The sequence below is a fragment of the Pristis pectinata genome, chromosome 5, assembly GCF_009764475.1.
Source record: "Pristis pectinata isolate sPriPec2 chromosome 5, sPriPec2.1.pri, whole genome shotgun sequence".
NCBI classification, from domain to species: Eukaryota; Metazoa; Chordata; class Chondrichthyes; order Rhinopristiformes; family Pristidae; genus Pristis; species Pristis pectinata.
Genome location: NC_067409.1, coordinates 69009693 through 69034737, shown reverse-complemented (window position 1 = coordinate 69034737; position 25045 = coordinate 69009693). Strand labels below are relative to the sequence as shown.

General features: G+C 44.5%; 1 protein-coding gene across 1 annotated transcript; it reads right to left on the bottom strand.

Annotated features, from left to right (window-relative positions):
- Positions 1 to 1102: 1102 nt before the first annotated feature.
- On the bottom strand, positions 1103 to 25028 carry kiaa1143 (KIAA1143 ortholog). The gene is made up of 3 exons (XM_052015650.1): positions 24753 to 25028; positions 15180 to 15324; positions 1103 to 5899 (listed from the first exon to the last, which is right to left on the bottom strand). Exons 1-3 carry the CDS (start codon positions 24855 to 24857, stop codon positions 5688 to 5690), a joined length of 462 nt encoding a protein of 153 aa, XP_051871610.1. The 5' UTR covers positions 24858 to 25028; the 3' UTR covers positions 1103 to 5687.
- Between the last annotated feature and the right edge of the window lie 17 nt (positions 25029 to 25045).

Genomic DNA, 25045 nt, shown 5'->3' with positions numbered 1-25045 from the left:
CTGTGACTAGTGGTGTTCCACAGGGATTTGCACTGAGATCTCAGTTGTTTGTCATATATTATATATAAAATATACAGTATATGTGGTAGGGTGGGTGATTAAGTGCACAGATGGTACAAAGATTGGTGGTGGTGTGGATTGCATAGAAGACAGCAGGATACAGATCAGCTTCAGATATGGGCAGAGTATTGGCAGATGGAGTTTAATCCGGGCAAGTGTGAGGTGCTGCACTTCGGGAGATCCAACATAAAGGGAGAGTACACAGTTATTGACGGGATCCTTAACAGAAGGACCCTGGGGTCCAGGTACATGGCTGCCTAAAAGTGGCCGCACATGGTGGTAAAGAAGGCATATGGCTGCTTGCCTTCATTAGTTGGGGCATTGAGTTCAAGAGCCAGGAAGTTATGTTACAGCTTCATAAAACTCTGGTTAGGCCATATTTAAAGTATTGCATTCAGTTCTGGTCACCCCGTTATAGGAAGGATGTGAAGGCTTTGGAGAGGCTGCAGAAGTTTACCTGGATGCTGCCTGGTTTGGAGGACATGTGCTATGAGGAGAGTTTGGACAAGCTGGGGCTGCTTTCTCTGAGTGGCGAGGCTGAGGGGAGATTTGATAAAAGTTGATAAAATTATGCAAGGCATAGGTAGAGGAGCCAGTATCTTTTTCCCAGGATTGAAATGTCTGGTACTAGAGGGCATGTATTTAAGGTGAGAGGGGGAAAGTACAAAGATGTGCGTAGCAAGTTTTTGTTTTAAACAGGGAGTGGTGGGGGCATGGAATGCACTGCCATTCTATGGGTGATGATAGAGGCAGATAACATAGGAGCATTTAAGAGACTCTTAGATAGATACATAAATATGCAGAGAAGGGCAGAATATGGTCAATGTGGGGGGAAAAGGATCAAATTAATTAGGAGTCATTGGTTTAATTAGTTTGGCACATCCTGGGCCGTAGGGCCTGTCCTGTGGTGTTCTGTTTGATGTGGGTAGAACTCAAAAATAAGAAAGGTGGAATCACTCCGATGGGATTATATCACAGATCACCCACCAGCAACCCCCCCCCCCCCCACTCCAATAGCCACCAGGACATTGAGGAACAGATATGCAGGCAGATTAGGGAAAGGTGTAAAAACAACAGGGTCATTGTTGTGTGCGACTTCAACTTCCCCAATACAGACTGGCACCTCCTTATTGCAAGACACTTAGATGGGGCAGAATTTGTTAGGTGCATCCAGAATGCTAATAGTCCAATGAAAGGAGGGACCATAGTGGACCTGGTATTGGAGGCTGGCCAACTGACTGACCTTTCAGTAGGAAAACATTTAAGAGTGACCACAATTCCTTAAGTTTTAAGATAGCTTTGAATCAGGGTAAATATGGACCTTGAGGTAGAGTATAAAATTGGAACAGGGCAAATTACAAGAGTATTAGGCAGCAGCTAGGGAGAGTTCTCCCTCTCTATAGAGAGGCTTTTATTTTTAAGGTGTACCATTATACTGCTGTAATGAATGATGCATTTTATTAAGTAAAATTACAGCTTAATTCATACAAGTCAATCTTTCAAAGATGTAAAGTACACTTACAATACTATCATTTCTGAATTATATCACGTGCTATGTACAATCTAAACAAAAATTGAAAATTTGTAGACTCCATGAATGATAAAATCCAATCATAATGCACCACCATATTCCTCAGCTTTTAGAGAGAAGCTGATTACACATATTCCCATGAGCACAATATTCTAAGGAAGACTCCAGCAACAACTCTTATTTATTATAGCAGTTCATGGCTCACATTCCATCACCAAAACACAAATGTTATCAATTATTCAAATAGTTAACCATAAAAAGGAATTCTCAAAACAGCAAGGGGTAAAACCCACTTAGAAGCACAATGGATCCTCCAATTACTATAAATGACTCATGAATTAAGTGAAGAGTTGGATTCTGATACAAATGATTACCAATCTCTAGGCATGAAGTTGGTAAAGACAGAAGCACTTCTACACAGAGGGATGGTGGAAGTCTGAAACTCTTTTGTAAAGTGATGCTATTTCAATTGTTAAATTTAAACTCAAGATTAATAAATCTTGTTAACTTATGGTAAAAGAGAATAATGGCTTTTGTTGAAAGGTGTACATGCATGAGCTTTACAAGAGGACAAGGTTGTACTTAGCTGTGACTCTCTTACTTAGATGTTTTTGGGTTCTGCATCACAGTGAGTCACGCCTCCCCGCTGGTCCCACCAGTAACACCTGACTGGTGGCTAAAGTGACTGAGTCCCAAGTGAGGGTGGTATGGCTGCACCCTTCCTTAAATGAAAATTGATGAACATATGGATTGTTCGCAGAGCCGGTTGGGTAGATAACTGGACAAAGAACTGCCCTGCTGCAATGCTAGCAATGGCGTTCTCCGAAAAATGCAGTAGTTGCAATTATTATAGTGCCCGGCCTGCACTAGAGAAAACATCCTCCTTCACTCAAACCGGAGAGGATCAGAGAATTATCTTTACTGTGGGCGGTCTGAAGATTCCAGGATGTAGCAGCATTCCAGGAAGAATCAGGTACGAGATGTTTAAACCCACTTGTGTGACAGAGTCGGGAAAAGATCGAAGAGGCACCATTAAATCGGTTGTGTTTTACAACTCGAGATATAAGAGCGATAGGGGCTCATACATACCTCCGTAACCGGCACCTGGAGGTAATGAAGAAAGACACAAGATGGGCTGTATGAATGGAAGACAAAAAGCCAGAAATACGACTGAGACGTGTATAAAGATCCTGTTCAAAAAACTACGTTGTGCATCTGAGGGTTGGCTAGATGTTTTTACCACCAAGATCTTTATCGATCTCATATCTCTGTAGCAACATGACAACTGTTGTGGAGGTCGAGAAGGAGAGGAAGGAAGAGATTAACATCAAAAGAGGTGTTAAGCAAGGAGAACCCCCCCCCCCCCCCCCCCCCCCCAATCCTACTCAACATTGCCATGGACCCGCTCATTTGCACTCTCGAGAGCAGGGGAAGAGGAGTCCAGTTGGAAACGGCGGATGGGGCAATCAGGTGCACAGCACTTGCAATTGCCAATGATATTGAAATATTAGGTGACTCCCATGAAGGATTGGTCAATAACATCAGAATATTATCAACCTTTTGCAGGTCTACCGGACGAGGTGAATGTAAAGAAAACAAAAGGTTTTCATGTCACCTGTCAGCACAAGACTTACTTGTACAACACTGGAAAGGAATGTGTCTTTGGTCAAGAAAACAAAAAAAAAGCACCTGGAGAAACTGGAAGGTACCTCACAGCAAGGATAGACCCATAGTGTGGGATCTCTATGGTGCAGTGGAAGGTGAAGCTCGAGGTTTGGTTTGAGAGACTGAAAAGAGCAAGGCTGAAACCCATTCAAAAAAAATCAAAATACTAAAGACCCACATGGGCCAAGAGTGTACCTTCATCTGATTCTAACCGAGGCTTCACAGAACTGCCTCATTGAACTGGACTGTCTCATCAAAAAGACGGCTAAGGAAATACTACATCTCCCTTCAGATACAACTGATGAGATCCTGTACGCACAGAATAGAGATGGAGGTCTTAGCCTGCCCAAACTTGAAACTCAAATTCCCGCAGCCATTGTAAAGAAGTGACAAAGTCACGAATTGTCCAACAACATAGTGATAAAGGCCTCATAGTGATAAAGGCAAGGTTATAGAAAAACTTGTAAGTTCTCAAAGTTATTGAGGACCAGTACGGTGGTAACATGAGACCAAATCCACCGAAGGCACCTCTAACGGAACCTGACGAGGAGCTGGAAATTGAAATTGAACAGGGGAATGGCAGAAGATCAAAGCCTCCAAATATACATGCCAACTGGAGAGCTAGGGAATTCGACAAGTGGGTCAGCCTTGCACGTCAAGGAGCAGGAATAAGAGAATTTAAAAATGACAAGATCTTAAACTCTTGGATAACAGCTAACAGGCAATGGAAAGGGTATCAGGCCGTCAATGCCCTCCTGCTTAAATGCAGTCAATATCCAACAAGATGTACAAGAAGTCGTGGTAGACCAGATGCTGTGAAAACCTGCAGGAGATGCAGGATTGCCAACGAGACTTTGGCGCACATTTCCAGTCGGTGCTTGAGCGTAAAGAATACCCAGATAAAAAGGCATAACAAAATAGTGGATCGTCTAAAGATCAAGGCAGATCAATACAGATGGGCATCATATGTTGAAGCACACCTGATTGCGGACGATGGAACACTGTGGAAACCAGACCTGATCTTCATTAGAAACAACAGTGGTTGTAGTGGACATTACCATAAGGTACCAGGACAACAACCAAGGAATAAAGCAATCCAGCTCTTTCTCAATCCCAGATTTAATTGCTCTATCATTGACTTCCGGACAGCACCCTCAGTCAGCTCTGGAATTCCCTAATTCCTTCCGGTCCTCTATCCTCACTTAAGATGCTCCTTAAAGCCCAACTCCAACTATGCTTTTGGAAATTCATCCTGATATTATATAGTCACCTTTTGATAGTGGTCCTGCTAAAGCTGTTATATGAAGAGAAACTGTTGTCAAAGTGGCAATATTCTGCCACCATTAGTGGTAAAGGCTCACAGATACAATTACATCATTTAAAGGGCATTGGACAGGTGGTTGGATAGGAAGGACAAAGAGCTATACGGGTCTAATGCAGGCCAATGGGATTAGCATAGGTAGGCATCACGATTGGCATGGATGAAGTGGGCTGAGAAGACCCTGTCTGTGCTGTACGATTCTGTCATTCTAATCATTAAAGAACATCTGGATGAATGAGGGCAGGGGATCGCTGTGGTGCTGTAGCCCAGATATGGAGAAGACTGGTGTAAGGAAGTAGCTTAACAGTTAAAAGAAACACAGTCTAACTCTGGGCAAAATATTCCCATGATGGTGCAACAAAGGGCCTGTTTCCATGCTGCATGATTCTATGCACTGGTTCAACATACATCCTATTTCTGCTCATAGAATTTCATAAGTTTGAACGGGCCACTTTATTACAAAGCTTTTTTTAAATTAAAGAAGAGCTCAATTTCCTGCAAGGAGAAATACTTTACACCTATTACACACCCATCATGATTTGGTGCTGCACCTAGATGATGATACACTCAAGTAACAATACACAAGGTCAGCCCAATCTTCAGGAGATTCAAATGCAATGAAAACATGGCTTGCTACTCAGTTTCTTTAACCATGCAAAAACACTATCAAGATTGAAGATAATAAGACAAAAAGATAGGGGAAATAGAAAGTATTCTACCGGTTCGGAGTCTAGTCCCAAAGAATATTATCTAAAAGTTGAGTCAGGCGTTACAGGACTGAAGTTGAGCCCTTCTGCATAGAGAGGTGGAGGAGGTCTGGAACTCCTTTAGTCACAAAAGATCATCTACGTACAGGATATTGGTCACCAGCACTGAAAATTTCCCAGAGCATTGGCTGCATGTTATAGGCACCTCTGCACATTCAGTTTCACTAACCTCATTGAAAATAACTGTGCAACACAGGACAACACAAGTCAATACTTGGACACCCATTCAGCACAAGTGCCCAAAGAGATATGTCTCCCAACTTCTGCGCCGACCTGCACCACAACTGCACCTTCAGGCTTCTGATATTAATGAGCATTTGATGCAGATACTGTGCTTCCTACTTTATTCATCATCGTCATCCCCAAATGAAAGCAAACTGCTGTTCTTTATTTGCTTGGATTTGTTTCCCGAACTTTTAAATTCTGTTTGCCCACTATCATCATCTTTCTTCTTTTTGCTGGATGTGGCGAACACTCCTGTGACTTTGTCATCTGAAGATCGCTTTGGCGGCTTCCTAAACACAATCTTTCCATCACCAGGCTGTGACTTTTCAGCTGAAGCAGAGAATTATACATTTAGGATAAATGGTTCGAGACTTTTTTTTCAGGAATCAAAAAAAATGCTCATGATAGTAAGTATGTGCATTAACATTCTATATACTGTAGAGTCCCAAACGACCCAACTATAAGAGATCAGTCATTTGGGACTGAGATGAGAAGCAATTCTTTCACTCTGAAGGTTATGAATTACTAGAACTTTTATCAGAAGCTGTGGATCTTTAGTCACTAAACATATTCAGTGTAGAGATTATTGGACTGTGGGGAAATCAGCAGATCTGGGGATCAAGTGGGAATGTGAACAAAGTAAAGGATCAGAGTGATTAGTTTGAATGGTCAAACAGGTTTAAGGATTATATTATCTAAACAGAAAGAAAGATGAACCTGCATTTTTATACCCCCTTTATTGAATTTAGGATGTCCCAAAGTGCTTTATAGCAAATTAAGTGCCTCTAAAGTGTGGTCATTTTCATAACACAGGAAACTCTTGCTCTTAATATATTCCTTTTCCTTCTACATTGTGTGTGGCACTGTTTTTATTGATGACTAATTTGTGGGCTATCACCTCTTAAAAACATAATGTAACAGCAAAGTAGATTGCAGAAAATGGTCACAACAATGGATTTAGGTGTTTAGTCAGTGAAGAAACAGTAGTTCAATTGCCTTATCTTTGTATCGTCACTATTTTATAGAAATTTGTTCCCAAGCATTACTACAGCTTGATGCATTATAAACTGTAAATATTGTATAATCCATCTGCACTGGTGGCACACCATACCCATGAGCTAAATTGGAATCAAATGCCCAAGTGTTAATATGCAAATATACCTAGAGCCATGCATAATAGATAATTTGAAAGCAAATTTCTAACGCAAGTTGTTTGCTGATCTTATCTGTGTCAACAACTTGGTTGGTGGCCATTGTCCAAGTCCAGTTGCTGGGTGTTTGATATCCTGTAATTTTCCAGTTAAGAAGCAGCCTCTACCAGCCTGCAAAAAGACAAGGTCTAATAGCTTCCCTTCTAAACACAAAAAACTGCAAATAGTGGAAATCTGAAATAAAAATAGAAAATACTCAAAGCATTCAACAGGATTCTTTTTGCCTAATTTTAATGAAGAGTACTTGGTACAATTAATGACCTTTAAAATTAAATAATCAAATCATACCAACTTCTAAAAAACTAACATGGATGCTGTTTCACCAAACATTGCAAACGATGAGCAACTATGAGCCTGGCTCAGCACTTCAAACTGACCTCACCCAAGCTAGGACTTTGTTTACAGCAGGAGGGTGGGGGGGGGGGGGGGTGGTGGTGGTGAGGGGCAGCAAGAGAGAGAACAAGAGAAAGAGTGAGTGAAAGTGACAGCGAGAACTATACCATTAACCTTTAACCCTGGTATAAATGTAGAAAATGCTACAACTATGCACGTTTTGAACAGAATGGGATTGGGATGTCACCACCCACCCCGACAACCTTCAATGCACCTGAACCCACAGTCACTATTGCGGATGCAAGATCAGTCTTCCAGAGAGTGAACCCATCTGGAAAGCATCTGGCCTGGATGGTGTCCCTGACCATGTCCTTAGATCCTGTGCAGATCAGCTAGCAGGGGTATTTGCAGACATTTTTAACCTCTCCTTGCTTCAATCTGAGGTTCCCACCTGCTTTAAGACTACTATCATCCCGGTACCCAAGAAAAACAAGGTAATGTTGCCAGTGGCTCTAACATCCACCATCATGAAAAGCTGATCATGGCACACATTAACTTTAGCCTCCCAGACAACCTCACCTACCACCGAAACAGGTCTATGGCAGACGCCATCTCCCTGGCCTTACACTCATCTCTGGAGTATCTGGACAGTAAAGAGGCCTACGTTAGACTATTGTTTATTGCCTTCAATACTATAATTCCAAGCGAACTCCGAGATCGGGAACTCAACACCTCCACCACAATTATTCTCAACACTGGTGCCCTACAGGCTGCGTCTTCAGCCCCCTATTCTACTCCCTATACACTCATGACTGCATTGCCAGATGATACCACCATAGTGGGCTATATCTCAAATAATGATGAGCCAGAGTACAGGAAGGAGATAGCTTAGTGACAGTGTCATGACAACAACCTTTCCCTCAATGTCAGCAAGACAAAAGAGCTGGTCATTGACCTCAGGAGCAGTGTAACCACCCCCCCCCCCCCACCCTGTCTACATCAACAGTGCTGAGGTCGAGAGGGTTGAGAGCTTCAAGTTCCTAGGAGTGAACATCACCCTGGTCCAACCATGTAGATGCCATGGGCAAGAAAGCTCACCAGCACCTCTTCTTCCTGAGGAGGCTAAAAAAATTTGGCATGTCCCCTTTGATCCTCACCAATTTTTATCGATACACCATTGAAAGTACCTTGTCCGGATGCACCATAACTTGGAATGGCAACTGCTCTGCCTGCGACCGCAAGAAACTGCAGGGAGTTGTCGCACAGCTCAGCACATCATGGAAACCAGCGTCTCCTCCATGGACTCTGTCTATACTTCTCACTGCCTCAGTAAAACAGCTAGCATAATCAAAGACCCCACCCACCCCTAACATTCTCCCTTCTCCCATTGGGCAGAAGATACAAAAGCCTGAAATGCACTTAACACCAGGCTGAATGACAGCTTCTATCCTGTGGCTATAAGACTATTGAACAGTTCCCTAGTACGATAAGATGGACTCTTGACCTCACAATCTATCTCGTTATGACCTTGTACCTTATTGTCCACCTGCACTGTACGTTCTCTGTAGTTGTTACAATTTATTATGTATTCTGTTATTGTTTTATCTTGTACTACCTCGACGCACTGGGTAATGAATTGATCTGTATGAACAGTATGCAAAACAAGTTTTTCACTGTACCTCGGTACATGTGACAATAATAAACCAATTTTAATATTCAGCAGGTTAGGCAGCATTAATAGAAAGAGAGTTAATGCTTTAGGTCCAAAACCATTTCAGACCCAAAACATTAACTGTTTCGTTTCTACAGATGCTGCCTCACCTGCTGAGTGTTTCATTTCAGGTTTCCAACATCTACAGTTTTTTGACTTTCATTCACTGGTACAAATGTTGTTTCCTGTAGATTTAGGTTTCCATTTGTGGGTGGGATAACACAAACTAGCTTAATCCATAGGTTCACAAAACAATACAAAACTCTTAATAAAACTCTGCATCCCATTATTTAAATTATACAGTTCATGAATAAATGCCATGCAAGTCTCTAATGCTTGTCTGTATTAATTTATCCAAATCATATAAGTAAGTTAAACATTTCTGAACTGGACTATTTGATTATAAACAATAAATGAAAATTAAAATTCCACTCTAGCTGAATTGCAATAGCATTCTATCTGTATTTAAAATCCTGAGAAGGTAAGTTCCAATGCAGGCTCTCTTGCTAGCCTTTGTCTTGTTCACCACTTGAATATTTGTCGGGGTTGTGGGAGGGTGGGGGAAAAATCTTAGATGACAGATATGTGTAATTACTGCAGCATCAGTTTCCATACCGAGCGGGAAATACTGACTGAAACATTATTTTCTGCAATATTACCATGTGATATCAAGAAATGGCTGAGAGCACTGGATGCAGTAAGGCTAAGGACCAGACAACAATACAGTTTTGATACTGAAGATCTGAGCTGTGGAACTAGCCGTGTCTCTAGCCAAGTCAGTTATGGGACTGGTATCTACCCAACAATGTGGGAAATTGCCCAGGTACGTCCTGTTCATAAAAAGCAACACAAATCCCATCCCGCTAATTACCACCCAGCCTACTCTATATCATCAACAAAACGATGGAGGCTGTCAATATCAGCGCTTTCATGTGGCACTCACTCACCAGTAACCTGCTCACCAATGCCCAGTTTGGGTTTTGCTAGGATCACTTTGCTTTGGACTTCATTACAACCTTGGCCCAAACATGTACCAAAGAGCTGAACTGCTGAGATGAGGTGAGGTCTGTTAGTGATTATTCTGAAGTTATGAATCAAAATGAGAATCAGTCTTCAAGAATTAAAATCTGTTCACAATTTAACTTTAACTGGTGCTTTGGAGTTATTGAAACCAATCATTAGGTGTGGGACATTCTTATACTGTACCATTGAAATTATGCAGGGGAAGAGGTGAATGTTTATGTTAATTGGAGGTCATTGAAAACTTCAGGATCAGGGAAGGCATTAAGTGGCCATCTCCTATATTAACACACTGTTAAAGGTGGCACGGTAGCATAGCGGTTAGCGTGACGCTATTACAGCGCCAGCGATCGGGGTTCGATTCCCATCGCTGTCTGTAAGGAGTTTGTACATTCTCCTGTGCCTGCGTGGGTTTCCTTCGGGTGCTCCGGTTTCCTCCCACATTCTAAAGACATACGGGTAGGTTAATTTGAGGTTTAAAATGGGCGGTGTAGACTCTTTGGGCCAGAAGGGCCTGTTACCAGGCTGTAAATAAATAAAAAAAAATCCCTGCCACTTAATGTGCAGTTCAGGTCAGGTCTGTTTTGTTACTTAATATTCTGGCTACCATAGAACAATACAGCACAATACAGGCCCTTCGGCCCACCATGTTGTGCCGACCTTCAAACCACACCTAAGACTATCTAACCCCTTCCTCCCTCATATCCCTCCCTAAAATTCCTCCATATGCTTATCTAACAATCTCTTGAACTTGCCCAACGTACCAGACTCCACCACCCCCGGCAGTGCATTCCATGCATCAACCACTCTCTGGGTGAAAAACCTCCCTCTGACGTCTCCCTTGAACTTCCCACCCATTACCTTAAAGCCGTGCCCTCTTGTGTTGAGCACTGTGCCCTGGGAAAGAGGCGCTGGCTGTCCACTCTACCTATTCCTCTTACTATTTTGTATACCTCTATCATGTCTCCCCTCATCCTCCTCCTCTCTAATGAGTAAAGCCCTAGCTCCTTTAGTCTCTTCTCATAATCCATACTCTCTAATCCAGACAGCATCCTGCTAAATCTCCTCTGCACCCGCTCCAACGCCTCCACATCCTTCCTATAATGAGGTGACCAGAACTGGACACAGTACTCTAAGTGTGGTTTAACCAGATTACCTCGCAGCTCTTAAACTCGATCCCACGACTTGTGAAAGCTAACATCCCATAACCTTTCTTAACTACCCTATCCACCTGTGTGGCAACTTTCAGTGATCTGTGGATATGAACCCCCAGATCCCTCTGCTCCTCTACACTGCCCAGAATCCTGCCATTTACCTTGTATTCCGCCTTGGAGTTTGTCCTTCTAAAGTGGACCACCTCACACTTCTCCAGATTGAACTCCATCTGCCACGTCAGTCCAGCTCTGCATCCTATCAATATCCCTCAGTAAGCTTCGACAGCCCTCCACACTATCCACAGCACCACCGATCTTTGTGTCATCTGCAAACTTGCTAACCCACTCATCTAAGTCATTAATAAATATCACAAAAAGTAGAGGTCCCAGAACCAATCCCTGTGGGACACAACCAGTCACAGCCCTCCAATCCGAATGCACTCCCTCCACCACAACTCTCTGCTTTCTACAGGCAAGCCAATTTTGAATCCACATGGCCAAGCCTCCCTGGACCCCTTGGCCTCTGACCTTCTGAAGAAGCCTATCATGCGGAACCTTGTCAAACGCCTTACTAAAATCCATGTAGACCACATCTACTGCACTACCCTCATCAATCTTCCTGGTCGCCTCCTCAAAGAACACTATCAGGCTAGTGAGGCAAGACCTTCCCTTCACAAATCCATGCTGGCTGTCCCTAATCAGTCCATGATTCTCTAAATGCTCATAGATCCCATCTCCAAGAATCCTTTCCAATAGCCCACCACAGACAGAAGGCTCACTGGTCTGTAATTCCCTGGACTATCCCTACTACCTTTTTTGAACAAGGGGACAACATTTGCCACCCTCCAATCCTCCGGTACCATCCCCGTGGACAACGAGGACTCAAAGATCCTAGCCAACGGTTCAGCAATCTCCTCCATACCTCCCGAAGCAGCCTGGGGAATATTCCGTCAGGCCCTGGGGACTTATCTGTCCTAATATTTTCTAACAGCTCCAACACATCCTCTCTCTTGATATCTACATATTCGAGAACATTACCCTTATCAACACTGTCCTCAGCGTCATCAAGACCCCTCTCCTTGGTGAATACTGAAGAGAAGTATTCATTGAGAACCTCACCCACTTCCACAGCTTCCAGGCACATCTTCCCACCTTTGTCTTTAATCGGACCTATCTTTACTCTAGCCATCCTTCTGCTCTTCACGTACGAGTAAAAAACCTTTTCATGTCCCCTTCTCGCTCTCCTCAGCCCCTTCTTAAGTTCCCTCCTTGCTACTCTATATTCCTCACGAGCCCTGTCTGATCCTTGCTGCTTACCCCTTACATATGCTGCCTTCTTCTTCCTAACTAGTTGTTCCACCTCCCTTGTCGCCCATGGTTCCTTCACCCTGCCATTCCTTCTCTGCCTCACCGGCACAAATTTATCCTTAACATCCTGCAAGGGATCCTTGAACATCGACCACATCTCCGTAGTACATTTCCCCTCAAAAATGTCACCCCAATTTACACTCCCAAGTTCTCGCCTTATAGCCCCAATTAAATATCTTCCCGTCCTCTTTGCTCCTATTCCTGTCCATGACAATTCAAAAGGTTATGGAGCAGTGGTCGCTGTCCCCCAAATGCTCACCCATCGATAGATCTGTCACCTGACCCAGTTCATTACCTAAAACTAGATCTAATATGGCATTCCCTCTAGTCGGCCTGTCAACTACTGTGACAGGAATCCGTCCTGAACACACTTAACAAACTCCGCCCCGTCTAAACCTTTGGCACTAAGTAGGTGCCAATCAATATTTGAGAAGTTGAAGTCTCCCACTATAATAACCCTGTTATTTTTGCATCTTTCTAAAATCTGCCTCCCAAACTGCTCCTCAGTATCCCTACTGCTACCGGGCGGCCTATAGAATACTCCCAGTAGAGTAACTGCTCCTTTCCTGTTCCTAACATCCACCCATATTGACTCTAGAGAGGATCCTTCTACATTATCCATCCTTTCTGCAGCTGTAATATTGTCCCTGACCAGTATCGCCACCCCTTCTCCTCCCCTCCCCATCCCTTTTAAAACAGTGAAAACCAAGAATATTCAATATCCATTCCTGCGCTGATGTCAGCCATGTCTCTGTGATATCATACTCACAATATCATAGTCCCATGTACTTATCCAAGTCCTCAGTTCATCTCCCTTATTTCTGATGCTTCCTGCATTTAAGTAAATGCACTTTAGCCCATCTGCCTTACTACTTTTATAGCCTGTACTCTGCTTCTCCTTCCTCAAAGCCTCTCTACCTGTTAGATCTGACTTTTCCCCACCACTTTCTTCCTTTGACCTACTCCTCTGGTTCCCATCCCCCTCGCAAACTAGTTTAAACCCTCCCGAACCACCCTAGCAAACCTGGCTGCAAGGATATTGGCCCCCCTCAGGTTCGGGTGTAACTCCCTCAGGTTCGGCTAGCTGTATATTCATGGAGCTATTTGTCAACACTGTAACAAAAGGGGTATATTTTGGGTGTCTGGAGTTTGTGCTCAGAGGCTTTTGGAACAGAAATCAGTTTTGAATATTCAAAGAGCTTCTGCTAATTGGGATGAGCTACCATTGTAAATATGTAATTCTGTAAAGTTACCCGACTATATTCAAAATGTGAAAATTAAGTAGATGATTTTAGCCACTGAGACTGTAATTAATAGTTTGTTATCTTTGTGTTACAGGAGAGTGAGATTCTCTTAGACTCGCTCTCTTCCCAGAAGATCTGCTGTGTGAATAAAGACTTCTATATCTCCCAGTTACAGCTTCTGCGTGGCTCAGTTTAGTCAGTCACAACAAGGTCAACTGCTCTTGATGCTAAGGCAGCATTTGACTGAGTGTGGCATCAACATACCCTGGTGAAACTCAAGTCAATGGGGTGCTAAAGGGCAAAAAAACCTCTAGTGGGTAGGTCATAACTCACACAGAGGAACTGCAACTCTTTCCCAGTTCTGATGAAGGGTCTTGGACCTGAAATGTTAACTGCTTTTCTCTCCATGGATATTGCCAGAACTGCTGAGTATTTTCAGCATTTTCTGTTTATATTTCAGATTTCCCAGAACTGTTTTTTTTATTTTCACACAACAGATGGCAGCTATGGTTGTTGGAGGTCAACCATCTGTGATCATTGCAGGAGTTCCTCAGGACATTGACCTAGATCCACCCATTTTCAGCTGCTTCATCAATGACCTTCTTTCCATCACAGAGTAAGAGACATGGTTTCCTGATGTTAAATTCCATTTGGGACTCAACAAATGAAGCGGCCCACGCCCACATTCAGCAAGACCAAGACAGCATTCATGCCCAAGCTGATGTGGCAAGCAACATATGTACAACAGAAGAACCAAGCAATGACCATCTCCAACAAAAGAGAACTTAACAATCTACCCTTGACTTCAATGGCATTACAGTCGCCGAGCTCCCTATCAATATCCTGGGGTCATCATGGACCAGAAACTCGATTGTATCCTCCACATAAACAATGTGGATGTGAGGGCAGGTCAGAGGCTGGGTATCCTACAGCAAGCAACTCATCTCCTAAGACTCCCAATGCATAGTACAGGAGTGGAGGAGCAGCTCAACTCCAGCAGCCCGCTTGATTGGTACCCCATCTATGAACCTAAACATTTGTTTCCTCCATCACCAGACCACAGTGCACTATCTACAATTACTTGCCCAGGTTACCCTGACAGCAGCTCCCTAACCCACAACATGTGCCACCAAGAAGGACAAGAGCAGCAGGTGCTTGGGAACATCACCACCCGCTGCTCCCCCTCCAAGTCATTTGCTATCCTGAGAGGGAAATATCGTAGCCAAGAACAGTAGCAATAGGTGATGGTGTTCAGGTTTACAGAGAGTACTGTGAGGGAAGCCAGCCTGGAAAGCATTGGAATAGTCAGGTCTGGATGAGGGTTTCAGCAGAAGATGGGCTAAGGCAGGGAAAAATTGGGCAGTACTATGTTAATGAAATAGATGGTGTCACGGATGCTAAGGATACATGGTTAGAACGTCAAATGACACCAAATTTGCAAATCGTCTGGTTCAGTTTCAGACACTTGCCAGAGCTGGAAGCTGCTGTGCAAACTAGCAGCTGAGCAAAGCTAGAAAGAAAATGTAGTGAGTGACACATTCCAGGATTAAGTACATTACAATTACATACATTTCTCTGAGCTTTCTGTACTCTGTTTGAACTTTGCAGCTTCTTCAGCAGTCAGGTCTCCCTGACGGAGCACTACTACTTGTGGCTGCTCATCTTCCGCATCACTTGGTCCACTGTCACTATCAACCGGGGCCAGCTGCTGCTTCTGAAAGATGGACGGAAAAGAACTTATGGGATTAATTTGAAGATAACATTTACTTATTAATCAAAGTCACCAAAACACATTCGTTCATTATCAGAGAAACAGAGGACTATAGGCTCGATCAACTGACTCTCTCCTCACATGTCTGTCCTGCCATCCCAGGAGTTCCTCCAGCATTATAGTGTTTTTCATCTAGATTCCAGCATCTGCCAGTCCTTTGTTTCCTGCCTGGCCTGCTGAGTTCCTCCATCATCATCGTATTTTGTGTTCATTATCACGTTGATGCTTAAGGCATCTCAGTGTGGGCAAACTGCCCGTCACAATTCCTGCCTGCAATGGTGGCCCTATCTCAGAAGCACATCGCAGAAGAATTTATTTTGCTAGGAAGCACATTGGGCTGTCAAAATTACAGAAACGTAGAAAATAGAAGCAGGAGTTGGCCATCCAATGTAACCACAAGTGATTATCCATCTTATCCCCTGGATCCCTTTGGCATTAAGAAATATATCCACCTCCTCCTTGAACACATGTAATGACTTGGCCTCCACTGCTTTCTGTGGTAAAGAATTCCACAGGGTCACTGCCCTCTGGGTGATGAAATTTCTCTTGGTCTTGGTTCTAAAAGGCAGACCCCGTATGCTGAGGCTGTGACTTCTTGTTCTGTGCTCTCCATCCATCAAGAGCCTCCTCCTTACATCCTGTCTATCTCGTCCATTTAGAATTTTATAGTTTCTACATGGTCCCCTCTCATTGTTCTAAATTCCAGTGACTACAGGCTCAATCAACTGACTCTCTCCTCACATGTCTGTCCTGCCATCTCAGGAGTCTGGCAAAGTACTAGCAAACCTTTCTTCCACCTCTGGTGGTGGGGTGATTGGCTGCTGTAAATTACCCTTGGGGTGTTGGTAAGTGGTAGAATATGAGGGGAATTGACGAGAATGTACAGCGGATACAAAAAAATTGGGATTAATGTAGGATTAGCGTAAATGAGAATGACAGTCGGCGTGGACTTGGTGCACCAAAGGGCCTGTTTCTGTGCTGTATCTATGACTTCTCAGATGAGGAGACCAAAACCGCACTCAAAACTCCAGCTGGGGTCTCACCAATGCTAGGTGAATGGTCACAACCCAAAACATAGATGCTGCCTGAACCACTGAGTTCCTCCATCTGTAAATAAGAACTGGTTATTGTTGCTCTTACCCAGCAACACTTGAAGGGTCAACAAAGACTTGATCATTATAAATGAAATGTTAGGAGTCAAACCTTATGATCAAAGGGATAAGGTTTCCACAAAATTTGGCAGTAGCAGAAATGTGAAAGAAAACACACAGGCAAGTCCCATGACAGAAGTGCCAACAGTGATTACTACTCTAACAGAAAGATTCGTGATTAAGGATTATCATCAGTACAGGTCAGTTGTTATGCCAAAAGTCACTTACAAAGAAAACATTTTGGCAGCAGGTCACACAGAGGATGGTCTGCCATCTGAACTGTGACACCACTGCAGTACATTCACCTCAATTATACCACGTAGGAGGTTATCCAGCCCATTCTGCCCATCTCAGCTCTTTGGTTCAGCTGTGTAATTTTGTCCCACATGGATCAGCTCTGAGTCAGAAGGCTGCGGGTTCAAGTCGTACTCTAGAGAGCTCAGCACAAGACTCTCGCCAGTGCAGTGCTGAGTGAGTGCCGCACTGTCGGAGGGGTTGTGTTCCGGTGCTGACTATGGGATCCAGGAAACAGGTTCTTCGGCCCACCAAGTCTGCACCATCCATCATTCCCATTTACACCAATCCTACATTAATCCCATTACACTTGAGCCAGGAGGTGGAGCAGCAGCAGGAAGTTTAAAAAAGAGCCATTGTGATTGGCGAAAAGAGCCATTTTTTGGAAAGCTTTCTGATTGGCTAATTGTGAGACAAATCCACCAACAGAAGGAAGGTATGGTCTAGCAGAGTAGCCATTGTTTGAGTGGTAAGTAAAGAGGCTTTGGCAAGAGGAGACTGAGCAGAGGTACAGGTAAGGTTCTTTAAATTTTCCTTTTTTGTCATAGCAGTTAGGGCAGTGGCATGCCCCTCCTGTAGGATGTGGGAGATCAGGGAGACTTCCAGTGTCCCTGACCACTACACCTGTAGGAAGTGTGCATAGCTGCATGACGATGTGAAGGAGCTGGAGCTGGACCTGGACACACTCAGGATCACCTGAGATCGGTACAGCAACTGCTCTGCCCAGGGCAGCAAGAAACTGCAGAGAGTTGTGGACACAGCCCAGTGCCGTCATAGAAACTAGCCTCCCCTCCTTGGACTCTGTCTTTACCTCTCGCTTCCTTGGCGAAGCAGCCAGCATAATCAAAGACCCCACCCACCCGGGTCATTCTCTCCTTTTCTTTCAGGTAGAAGATACAGGAGCCTGAGGAAACATACCCCCAGGTTCAAGGACAGCTTCTACCCTACTGTGATAAAACTATTGAACGGTTCCCTTCTACAATGAGATGGATTCTGACCTCATGATCTACCTTGTTGTGACCTTGCACCTTATTGCACTGCACTTTCTCTGTAGCTGTGACACTTTACTCTGTACTGTTATTGTTTTTCCTGTACTACCTCAATGCACTCTGTACTAACTCAATGTAACCGCACCATGTAATGAATTGATCTGTAGGATCGGTACGCAAGACAAGTTTTTCACTTACCTTGGTACAAGCGACAATAATAAACCAATATCAGGATGCTGAGAGTATCATAGATGCTAAGAGTTTTCAGCAATGTGGTCACACCAAAGGTACAGGCAGAAAATAGTTGGGTGACCACCAGGAAAGGAAAAGGGAGTAGGCAGAGAGTGCAGGATTCCTTATGGCTATTCCCCTCAAACAAGTATACTGTTTTGAATACTATTGGGAGGGATGACCATTCAGGAGAAGGCAGCAGTAGCCAGGTCTGTGGCATCCGGACTGGCTCTAAGGCTCAGTAGGGAAGGCTGAGGGCGGACAGGACTATAGTGATATGGGACATGATAGTTGGGGGGGGGGGCAGACAGGAGCTTCTGTGGCTGCAAAGGGGACTCTGGAATAGTGTGTTGCCTCCCTGGTGCCAGGGTCCAGGTTGTTTCAGAGTGGCTGCAGAACATTCTCAAGGGGGAGGGTGAGAAACCAGAAGTCGTTGTGCATGTTGGCACAAATGGTGTGGGTGGAGAAATGGATGAAGTCCTGTGAAGTGAATATAGAGCTAGGGAAGCAGTTTAAACAGCAGGACCTCAGATGCAGTAATCTCTAGATTACTACCAGTGACACGTGCTGGTGAGGTTAAGAATAGGAGGACATGGCAAACAAATGAGTGGCTGAAAAATTGGGGTGGGGATTCATATTTTTGGACCATTGAGATCTCTTTTGGGGCAGAGGTGCCTGTACAAGAGGGTCAGGTTGCACTTAAACTGGAGGGGGACCAATATCCTAGCAGATTTATTTGTGTTACTAGGGTGGGTTTAAACTAGTTTGCCAGGAGGTGGGATCCAAAGCAGATGGGAGGCTAGAAAGTGATGCAGAAGTCAGTGACAGCAAGTTCAATAGACAAGCAGGAGAATGGCAGGGAGCAAGGAAAGACTGTTGGATTAAATTGCATTTATCTCAATACAAGAGGTCTGATACATACGGTGGAGGTGGAACTGGAATATTAAAGAAACGTGACTAAGGGAGGGACAGGACTGGCAGCTTAATGTTTCAGGGTACAGGTGCTTTAGGCAGGATAGAGGTGGAGGAAAGAGAGGAGGGGTGTTGTATTTTTGATTAAGGGGAATGTCACAGCAGTAGCCAGAGATGAAATTACTGAAGGATCATCCAGTGAGGCTTTATGGGTGGAGCTGAGAAAAAAGAAGAGGATGATCAGATTGTTGGCATTGCACTATAGGCCCCCATATAGTCAATGGGAATTAGAAGAACAAATGTTCAGGGAGATTGTGCAGAGTTATAAGAATAATAGGGTTGTCATAGTAAGGGATTTTAACTTTCCTAACATAGACTGGGACTGCCATATTGTTAATGGCTTAGATGGGGTGGAATTTGTTAAGTGCATTCAGGAAAGTTTGCTCAGGCAATATGTAGCAGGCCCCACTTGGGAGAGGGCAAAGCTCAACCTACTGTTGTGTAATAGGGTGGGATACTGAGGTGACAGTAGGGGAGCACTTTGGGACCAATGACCATAGTTCTTAGTTTTAAACTAGTTATGGAAAAGGACAGAAGTAGTCTACAGGTTCAAGTTCTAAAATGGGCAAGGCAAATCTTGATAGTGAGACAGGAGCTTGCAAAGGTTGATTGGAGGCAAAGGGATCTCTGGCAAAGTGGGAGGCTTTTAAAGGTGAGATAGTGAAAGCTCAATGTCTGCATGTTCCTGTTAGAGTGAAGGGCAGGGCTGGTAGGAGTAGGGAACCCTGGATGATGAGATATTGAGGCCCTGGCCAGGAAAAAGGAGGCATGGGTCACTACAGGCAACTGGGATCAAGCGAATCTCTGGAGGAGTACAAGGGATGCAGGAGCGTACTCAGGAAGGAAATCGGGAGGGTAAAAAGGGGCCATAAGATAGTTTTGGCAGAGAAGATTAAGGAGAATCCTTATAAGGGAAAAGAGTAATTAGAGAGAGACCAAAGGGGACACGGTTGTGTGGAGCTACAGGAGATGGGCAAGGTTCTTAATGAATATTTCTAATTTTTTTTTTACTGTGGAGAAGGCCATAAAGACTTTAGAACTAGGAGAAGTTAATGGGGTGATCTTGGGGATAGTCTGCATTACTGTAGAGGAGATGCTGGACATCTTAAACTATATGAAGGTAGACAAATCTCCAGGGCTGACCAAGTATATCCAAGAACACTGGGCTATCAGAAGTAATTGCAGGAGCCCTAAGATATTTGCTTCATCGTTAGACATGGGTGAGGTGCTGGTAGACTGGAGGGTAGCAAAAGTTGTACCTTTACTTGAGAAGGGTGGCAAAAAAGACCTGGAAACCATAGACCAGTAAGTCTGACATCTGTGGTAGACAAGTTACTAGAGCAGATTCTGAGGAGCAAGATACAAGTGTATCTGGAAAGATGGCGGGGGGGGGGGGGGGGGTGGGTGGGGGCGGGAGTGGTGGTGATCAGGAGAAGTCAGCTCAGCTTTGTGTGGGAGATATGTTATGAATTTGAACTGAGTTGTTTGATGTGACCAACAAAGTAAATGAGGGCAGGGCGGTAGACGTGGTTTATATGGACTTCAGTAAGGTCTTTGAGAAGGTAGGCTGCGCTGGAAGGTTAAATTGCATGGAATCAAGGGAGAGCTGGCTAACTGGATACAGAATTGGCTTGATGGTAGGAAGCAGACAGTGATGATGGAAGGTTGTTTCTCAGACTGGAGGCCCATGACAAGTGGTGTGCCACAGGGGTCGGTGCTGGGCTCATTGCTTGCCATCTATATCAACCATTTGGATAAGAATATACAAGGCATGGTTTAAGTTTGCAGGTAACACTAAAATAAGTGGTATAGTGGACAGTGAAGGTGGTTATAAAATTACAGGGGCATCTTGATCAGCTGAGTAAGTGGGCTGAGGAATGGCAAACGGAGTTTAATTCAGATAAGTGCAAGGTGTTGTATTTTGGGAAGTCAAATCTAGGTAGGACTTTCACAGTGGTAGGGCCCTGGGGATTATTGTGGAACAGGGACTGAGGAGTTCAGGTCCATGGCTCCCTGAAAGCAGAGTCACAGGTAGACAGGGTGGTGAAGCCAGCTTTTGGCACGCTGGCCTTCATCAGTCAAGTGTAGAAATTGGGAGGTTGTACAAGATGCTGGTGTGACTGCACTTGGAGTATCATGTTCTGTTTTGGCTGTCCTGCTATAGGACAGATGTTATTAAACTGGAAAGAGTGCAGAAAATTTACAAGGATATTTGCCAGGAGTTGAGAGACTGAAATATAGGAGGTTGGACAGGCTAGGACTTTATTCCTTGGAGCATAAAGACTGAGAGATGATCTTGTAGGCTGTATCCTCAGCTTCCTACTTTTCTCCTATACACTTGCAACTGCAAAGACAGATTCTGCTCTAAATCCATCTACAAGTTTGCAGATGACACCACTTTATGGGCGAGTGTAAATTGGGATGACATTTTTGAAGCGAAATGTACTATGGAAATGTGGTCATTGTTCAGGGATCTCTTGCAGGATGTTAGGGATAAATTTGTCCCAGTGAGGCAGAGAAAGAATGGCAGGGTGAAGGAACCATGGGTGACAAAAGAGGTGGAACGTCCAGTTAGGAGGAAGAAGGCAGCATACATAAGGCTTAGGCAGCAGGGATCAGATAGGGCTCTTGAGGATTATAGGGTAGCAAGGAAGGAACTTAAGAAGGGGCTGAGGAGAGCAAGAAGACGGCATGAAAAGGCCTTGGCTAGTAGGGTTAAGGAAAACCCCAAAGCATTTTTCACTTATGTGAAGAGCAGAAGGATGACGGTAGTAAAGGTAGGATCGATTAGGGCCAAAGGTGGGAAGATGTGCCTGGAAGTTGTAGAAGTAGGTGAGGTCCTCAATGAATACTTCTCCTCAGTATTCACCAAGGAGAGGGGCCTTGATGACGCTGAGGACAGTGTTGGTAAAGTTAATGTTCTAGACCATGTTGATAATCAAGAGCGAGGATGTGCTGGAGCTGTTAGAAAATATTAGGACAGATAAGACCCCGGGGCCTGACGGAATACTCCCCAGGCTGCTCTGTGAGGCGAGGGAGGAGATTGCTGAACCATTGGCTAGGATCTTTGAGTCTTCGTTGTCCATGGGAATGGTACCGGAGGATTGGAGGGTGGCAAATGTTGTCCCCTTATTCAAAAAAGGTAGTAAGGATAGTCCAGGGAATTATAGACCAGTGAGCCTTACATCTGTAGTGGGCAAGCTGTTGGAAAGGATTCTTTGAGATAGGATCTATGGCCATTTAGAGAATCATAGTCTGATCAGGGACAGCCAGCATGGCTTTGTGAAGGGCAGATCATGTCTCACAAGCCTGATAGTGTTCTTTGAGGAGGTGACGAGACAGATTGGTGAGGGTAGTGTGGTAGATGTGGTCTACATGGATTTTAGTAAGGCATTTGACAAGCTTACACATGGTCAGCTTCTTCAAAAGGTCAGAGGGCATGGGATCCAAGGAAGCTTGGCTGTGTGGATTCAGAATTGGCTTACCTGTAGAAAGCAGAGGGCTGTGGAGGGAGTACACTCAGATTGGAGGGCTGTGACTAGTGGTCTCCCACAAGGATCAGTTCTGGAACTGCTGCTTTTCGTGATTTTTATTATGACTTGGATGAGGGGGTAGAAGGGTGGGTCGGCGAGTTTGCGGACGACACATAGGTTGGTGGTATTGTGGATAGTGTAGAGGATTGTCGAAGATTGCAGAGGGACATTGATAGGATGCAGAGCTGGGCTGACAAGTGGCAGATGGAGTTCAATCTGGAGAAGTGTAAGGTGGTACACTTTGGAAGGACAAACTCCAAGGCAGAGTACAAAGTTAATGGCAGGATCCTAGGTAGTGTGAAGGAGCAGAGGGATCTGGGGGTCCATATCCTCAGATCCCTGAAAGTTGCCTCACAGGTGGATAGGGTAGTTAAGAAAGGTTATGGGACGTTAGCATTCATAAGTTGTGGGATTGGGTTTAAGAGCAGTGAGGTAATGATGTAGCTCTACAAAACTCCGGTTAGACCACTCTTGGAGTACCTGGTCGCCTCATTATAGGAAGGATGTGGAAGCATTGGAAAGGGTGCAGAGGGCATTTACCAGGATGCTGCCTGGTTTAGAGAATATGCATTATGAGAAGAGACTAAGGGAGCTAGGGCTTTACTCATTGAAGGGAAGGAGGATGAGAAGAGACAATGATAGAGGTGTATAAAATATTAAGAGGAATTGATAGAGTGGACAGCCAGTGCCTCTTTCCTAGAGCACCAATGCTCACTACAAGAGGGCATGGCTTTAAAGTAATGGGTGGGAAGTTCAAGGGAGATATCAGAGGAAGGTTTTTTACCCAGAGAGTGGTTGGGGCATGGAATGAGCTGCCTGGGGCAGTGGTGGAGGCAGGTACATTGGCCAAATTCAAGAAATTGCTAGATAAGCATATGGAGGAATTTGGAACAGAGGGATATGTGGGAGGAAGGGGTTAGATAGTCTTAGGTGAGGTTTAAAGGTCGGCACAACATTGTGGGCCAAAGGGCCTGTATTGTGCTGTACTGTTCTATGATCTATATCATCATAATGATGAATCAGAGAATAGGAAGGAGATAGTGGCATGGTATCATGACAATCTTTCCCTCAACGTCAGCAAAAAAAAGGCTGGTCATTGACTTCAGGAAGTGGGGCAGCACACACACTTGTTTACATCATTGGTGCTGAAATTGAAATGGTTGAGAGCTTCAAGTTACTACTGGTAAACATCGCCAGTAGCCTGTCGTGGTTCAACCACAGACGCTATGGCCAAGAAAGTGCACCAGCACCTCTACATCCTCAGGAGGCTAAAGGAGATTGGCATGTCCCTGTTGACCCTCATGAATCTTTAAAGATGCATCATAGAAAGCATCCTAACCAGATGCATGACTGCTTGGTATGGCAACTGTTCTGCCTGAGACTGCAAGAAACAGCAGAGAGTTGTGGACACAGTTCAGCACATCACGAAAACCAGCCTCCGCTCCATGGACTCCGACTACACTTATTGCTGCCTCAGTAAAAAAGCCAACGTAATCAAAGACCCTTGCCACCCTGGACATTCTCTCTTCTTCAATCCTCCCCTCCAAAAATTAGGCAGAAGATACAAAAGCCTGAAAGCACATACCACCAGGCTCGGACAGCTTCTATCCTGCTGTTATAAAACCATTGGATGGACCTCTTGTACAACAAGATGGACGCTTGACTTAACAATCAACCTCATTCCCTTGCGTACTTACACTGCAGTTTCTCTGTAACTATAACACTGCATTCTGCTATTGCTTTTCCTTTTTACTACCTCAATGTACTGCTGTGATAAAACTATCTGTATGGATGGCATGTGAAACAAAGTTTTCCACTGTACCTCAATACATGTGATAGTAATAAACCAATTTATAGAAGTGTATAAAATCACAAGGGGCATAGAGAGGGTGAATGCGCACAGTCATTTTCCCAGGGCTGGGGAATCAAGAATTAGAGGGCATACGTTTGGGGTAGAGATTTAATAGAAACCTGAGGGGCAACATTTTCACCCAGAGGAAGTGAGTGAGGCAAGTACAATTTACAGCGTTTAAAAGACATTTGGATAGGTAGTTGAATAGGAAACGTTTAGATGGATAGGGGCCAAACGCGAGCAAATGGGACTCGCTCAGACAGGACTCTTGGTCAGCATGGACCAGTTGGAACGAATGGCCTGTTTCCGTGACTACAATCTGCGGGAGGCGGGCCCAGGTCGGACCCACCTTGGTCTCCACGGTCGGCCCCAGCGAGTAGCCCACACCCTCCTTGAACTTGCGGATGAAGGCGGGCTCCGGTCTCACGAACGACACATTACTCTTTCGGTTCATACCGCCGCTTCTCTCCGACAACCGAGGTCAGCACAGAGCGCAACTCCACTCACAGCCTCTGGTTGATGGCGGTCGCGTCACGTGAGGGGGGAAAACAGGCCGCCCGTGTCACATGATCAGGATGGCTACAGCAAGGGCGATGACGTGAAAATCCTGGTCACGTTGACCCGCTGCAGCTTCAACCGCGG

What these genes read in the sequence shown, in the direction of transcription:
- kiaa1143 (XM_052015650.1), bottom strand. Translation starts at nt 24,857, where the DNA reads ATGAACCGAAAGAGTAATGTGTCGTTCGTGAGACCGGAGCCCGCCTTC. An exon ending in GGCCGACCGTGGAGACCAAG is followed by an intron (nt 15,325 to 24,752) that starts GTGGGTCCGACC and finishes TCCATCTTTCAG; the next exon opens with AAGCAGCAGCTGGCCCCGGT. An exon ending in TACAGAAAGCTCAGAGAAAT is followed by an intron (nt 5,900 to 15,179) that starts GTATGTAATTGT and finishes TCTCTGCTTCAG; the next exon opens with CTGAAAAGTCACAGCCTGGT.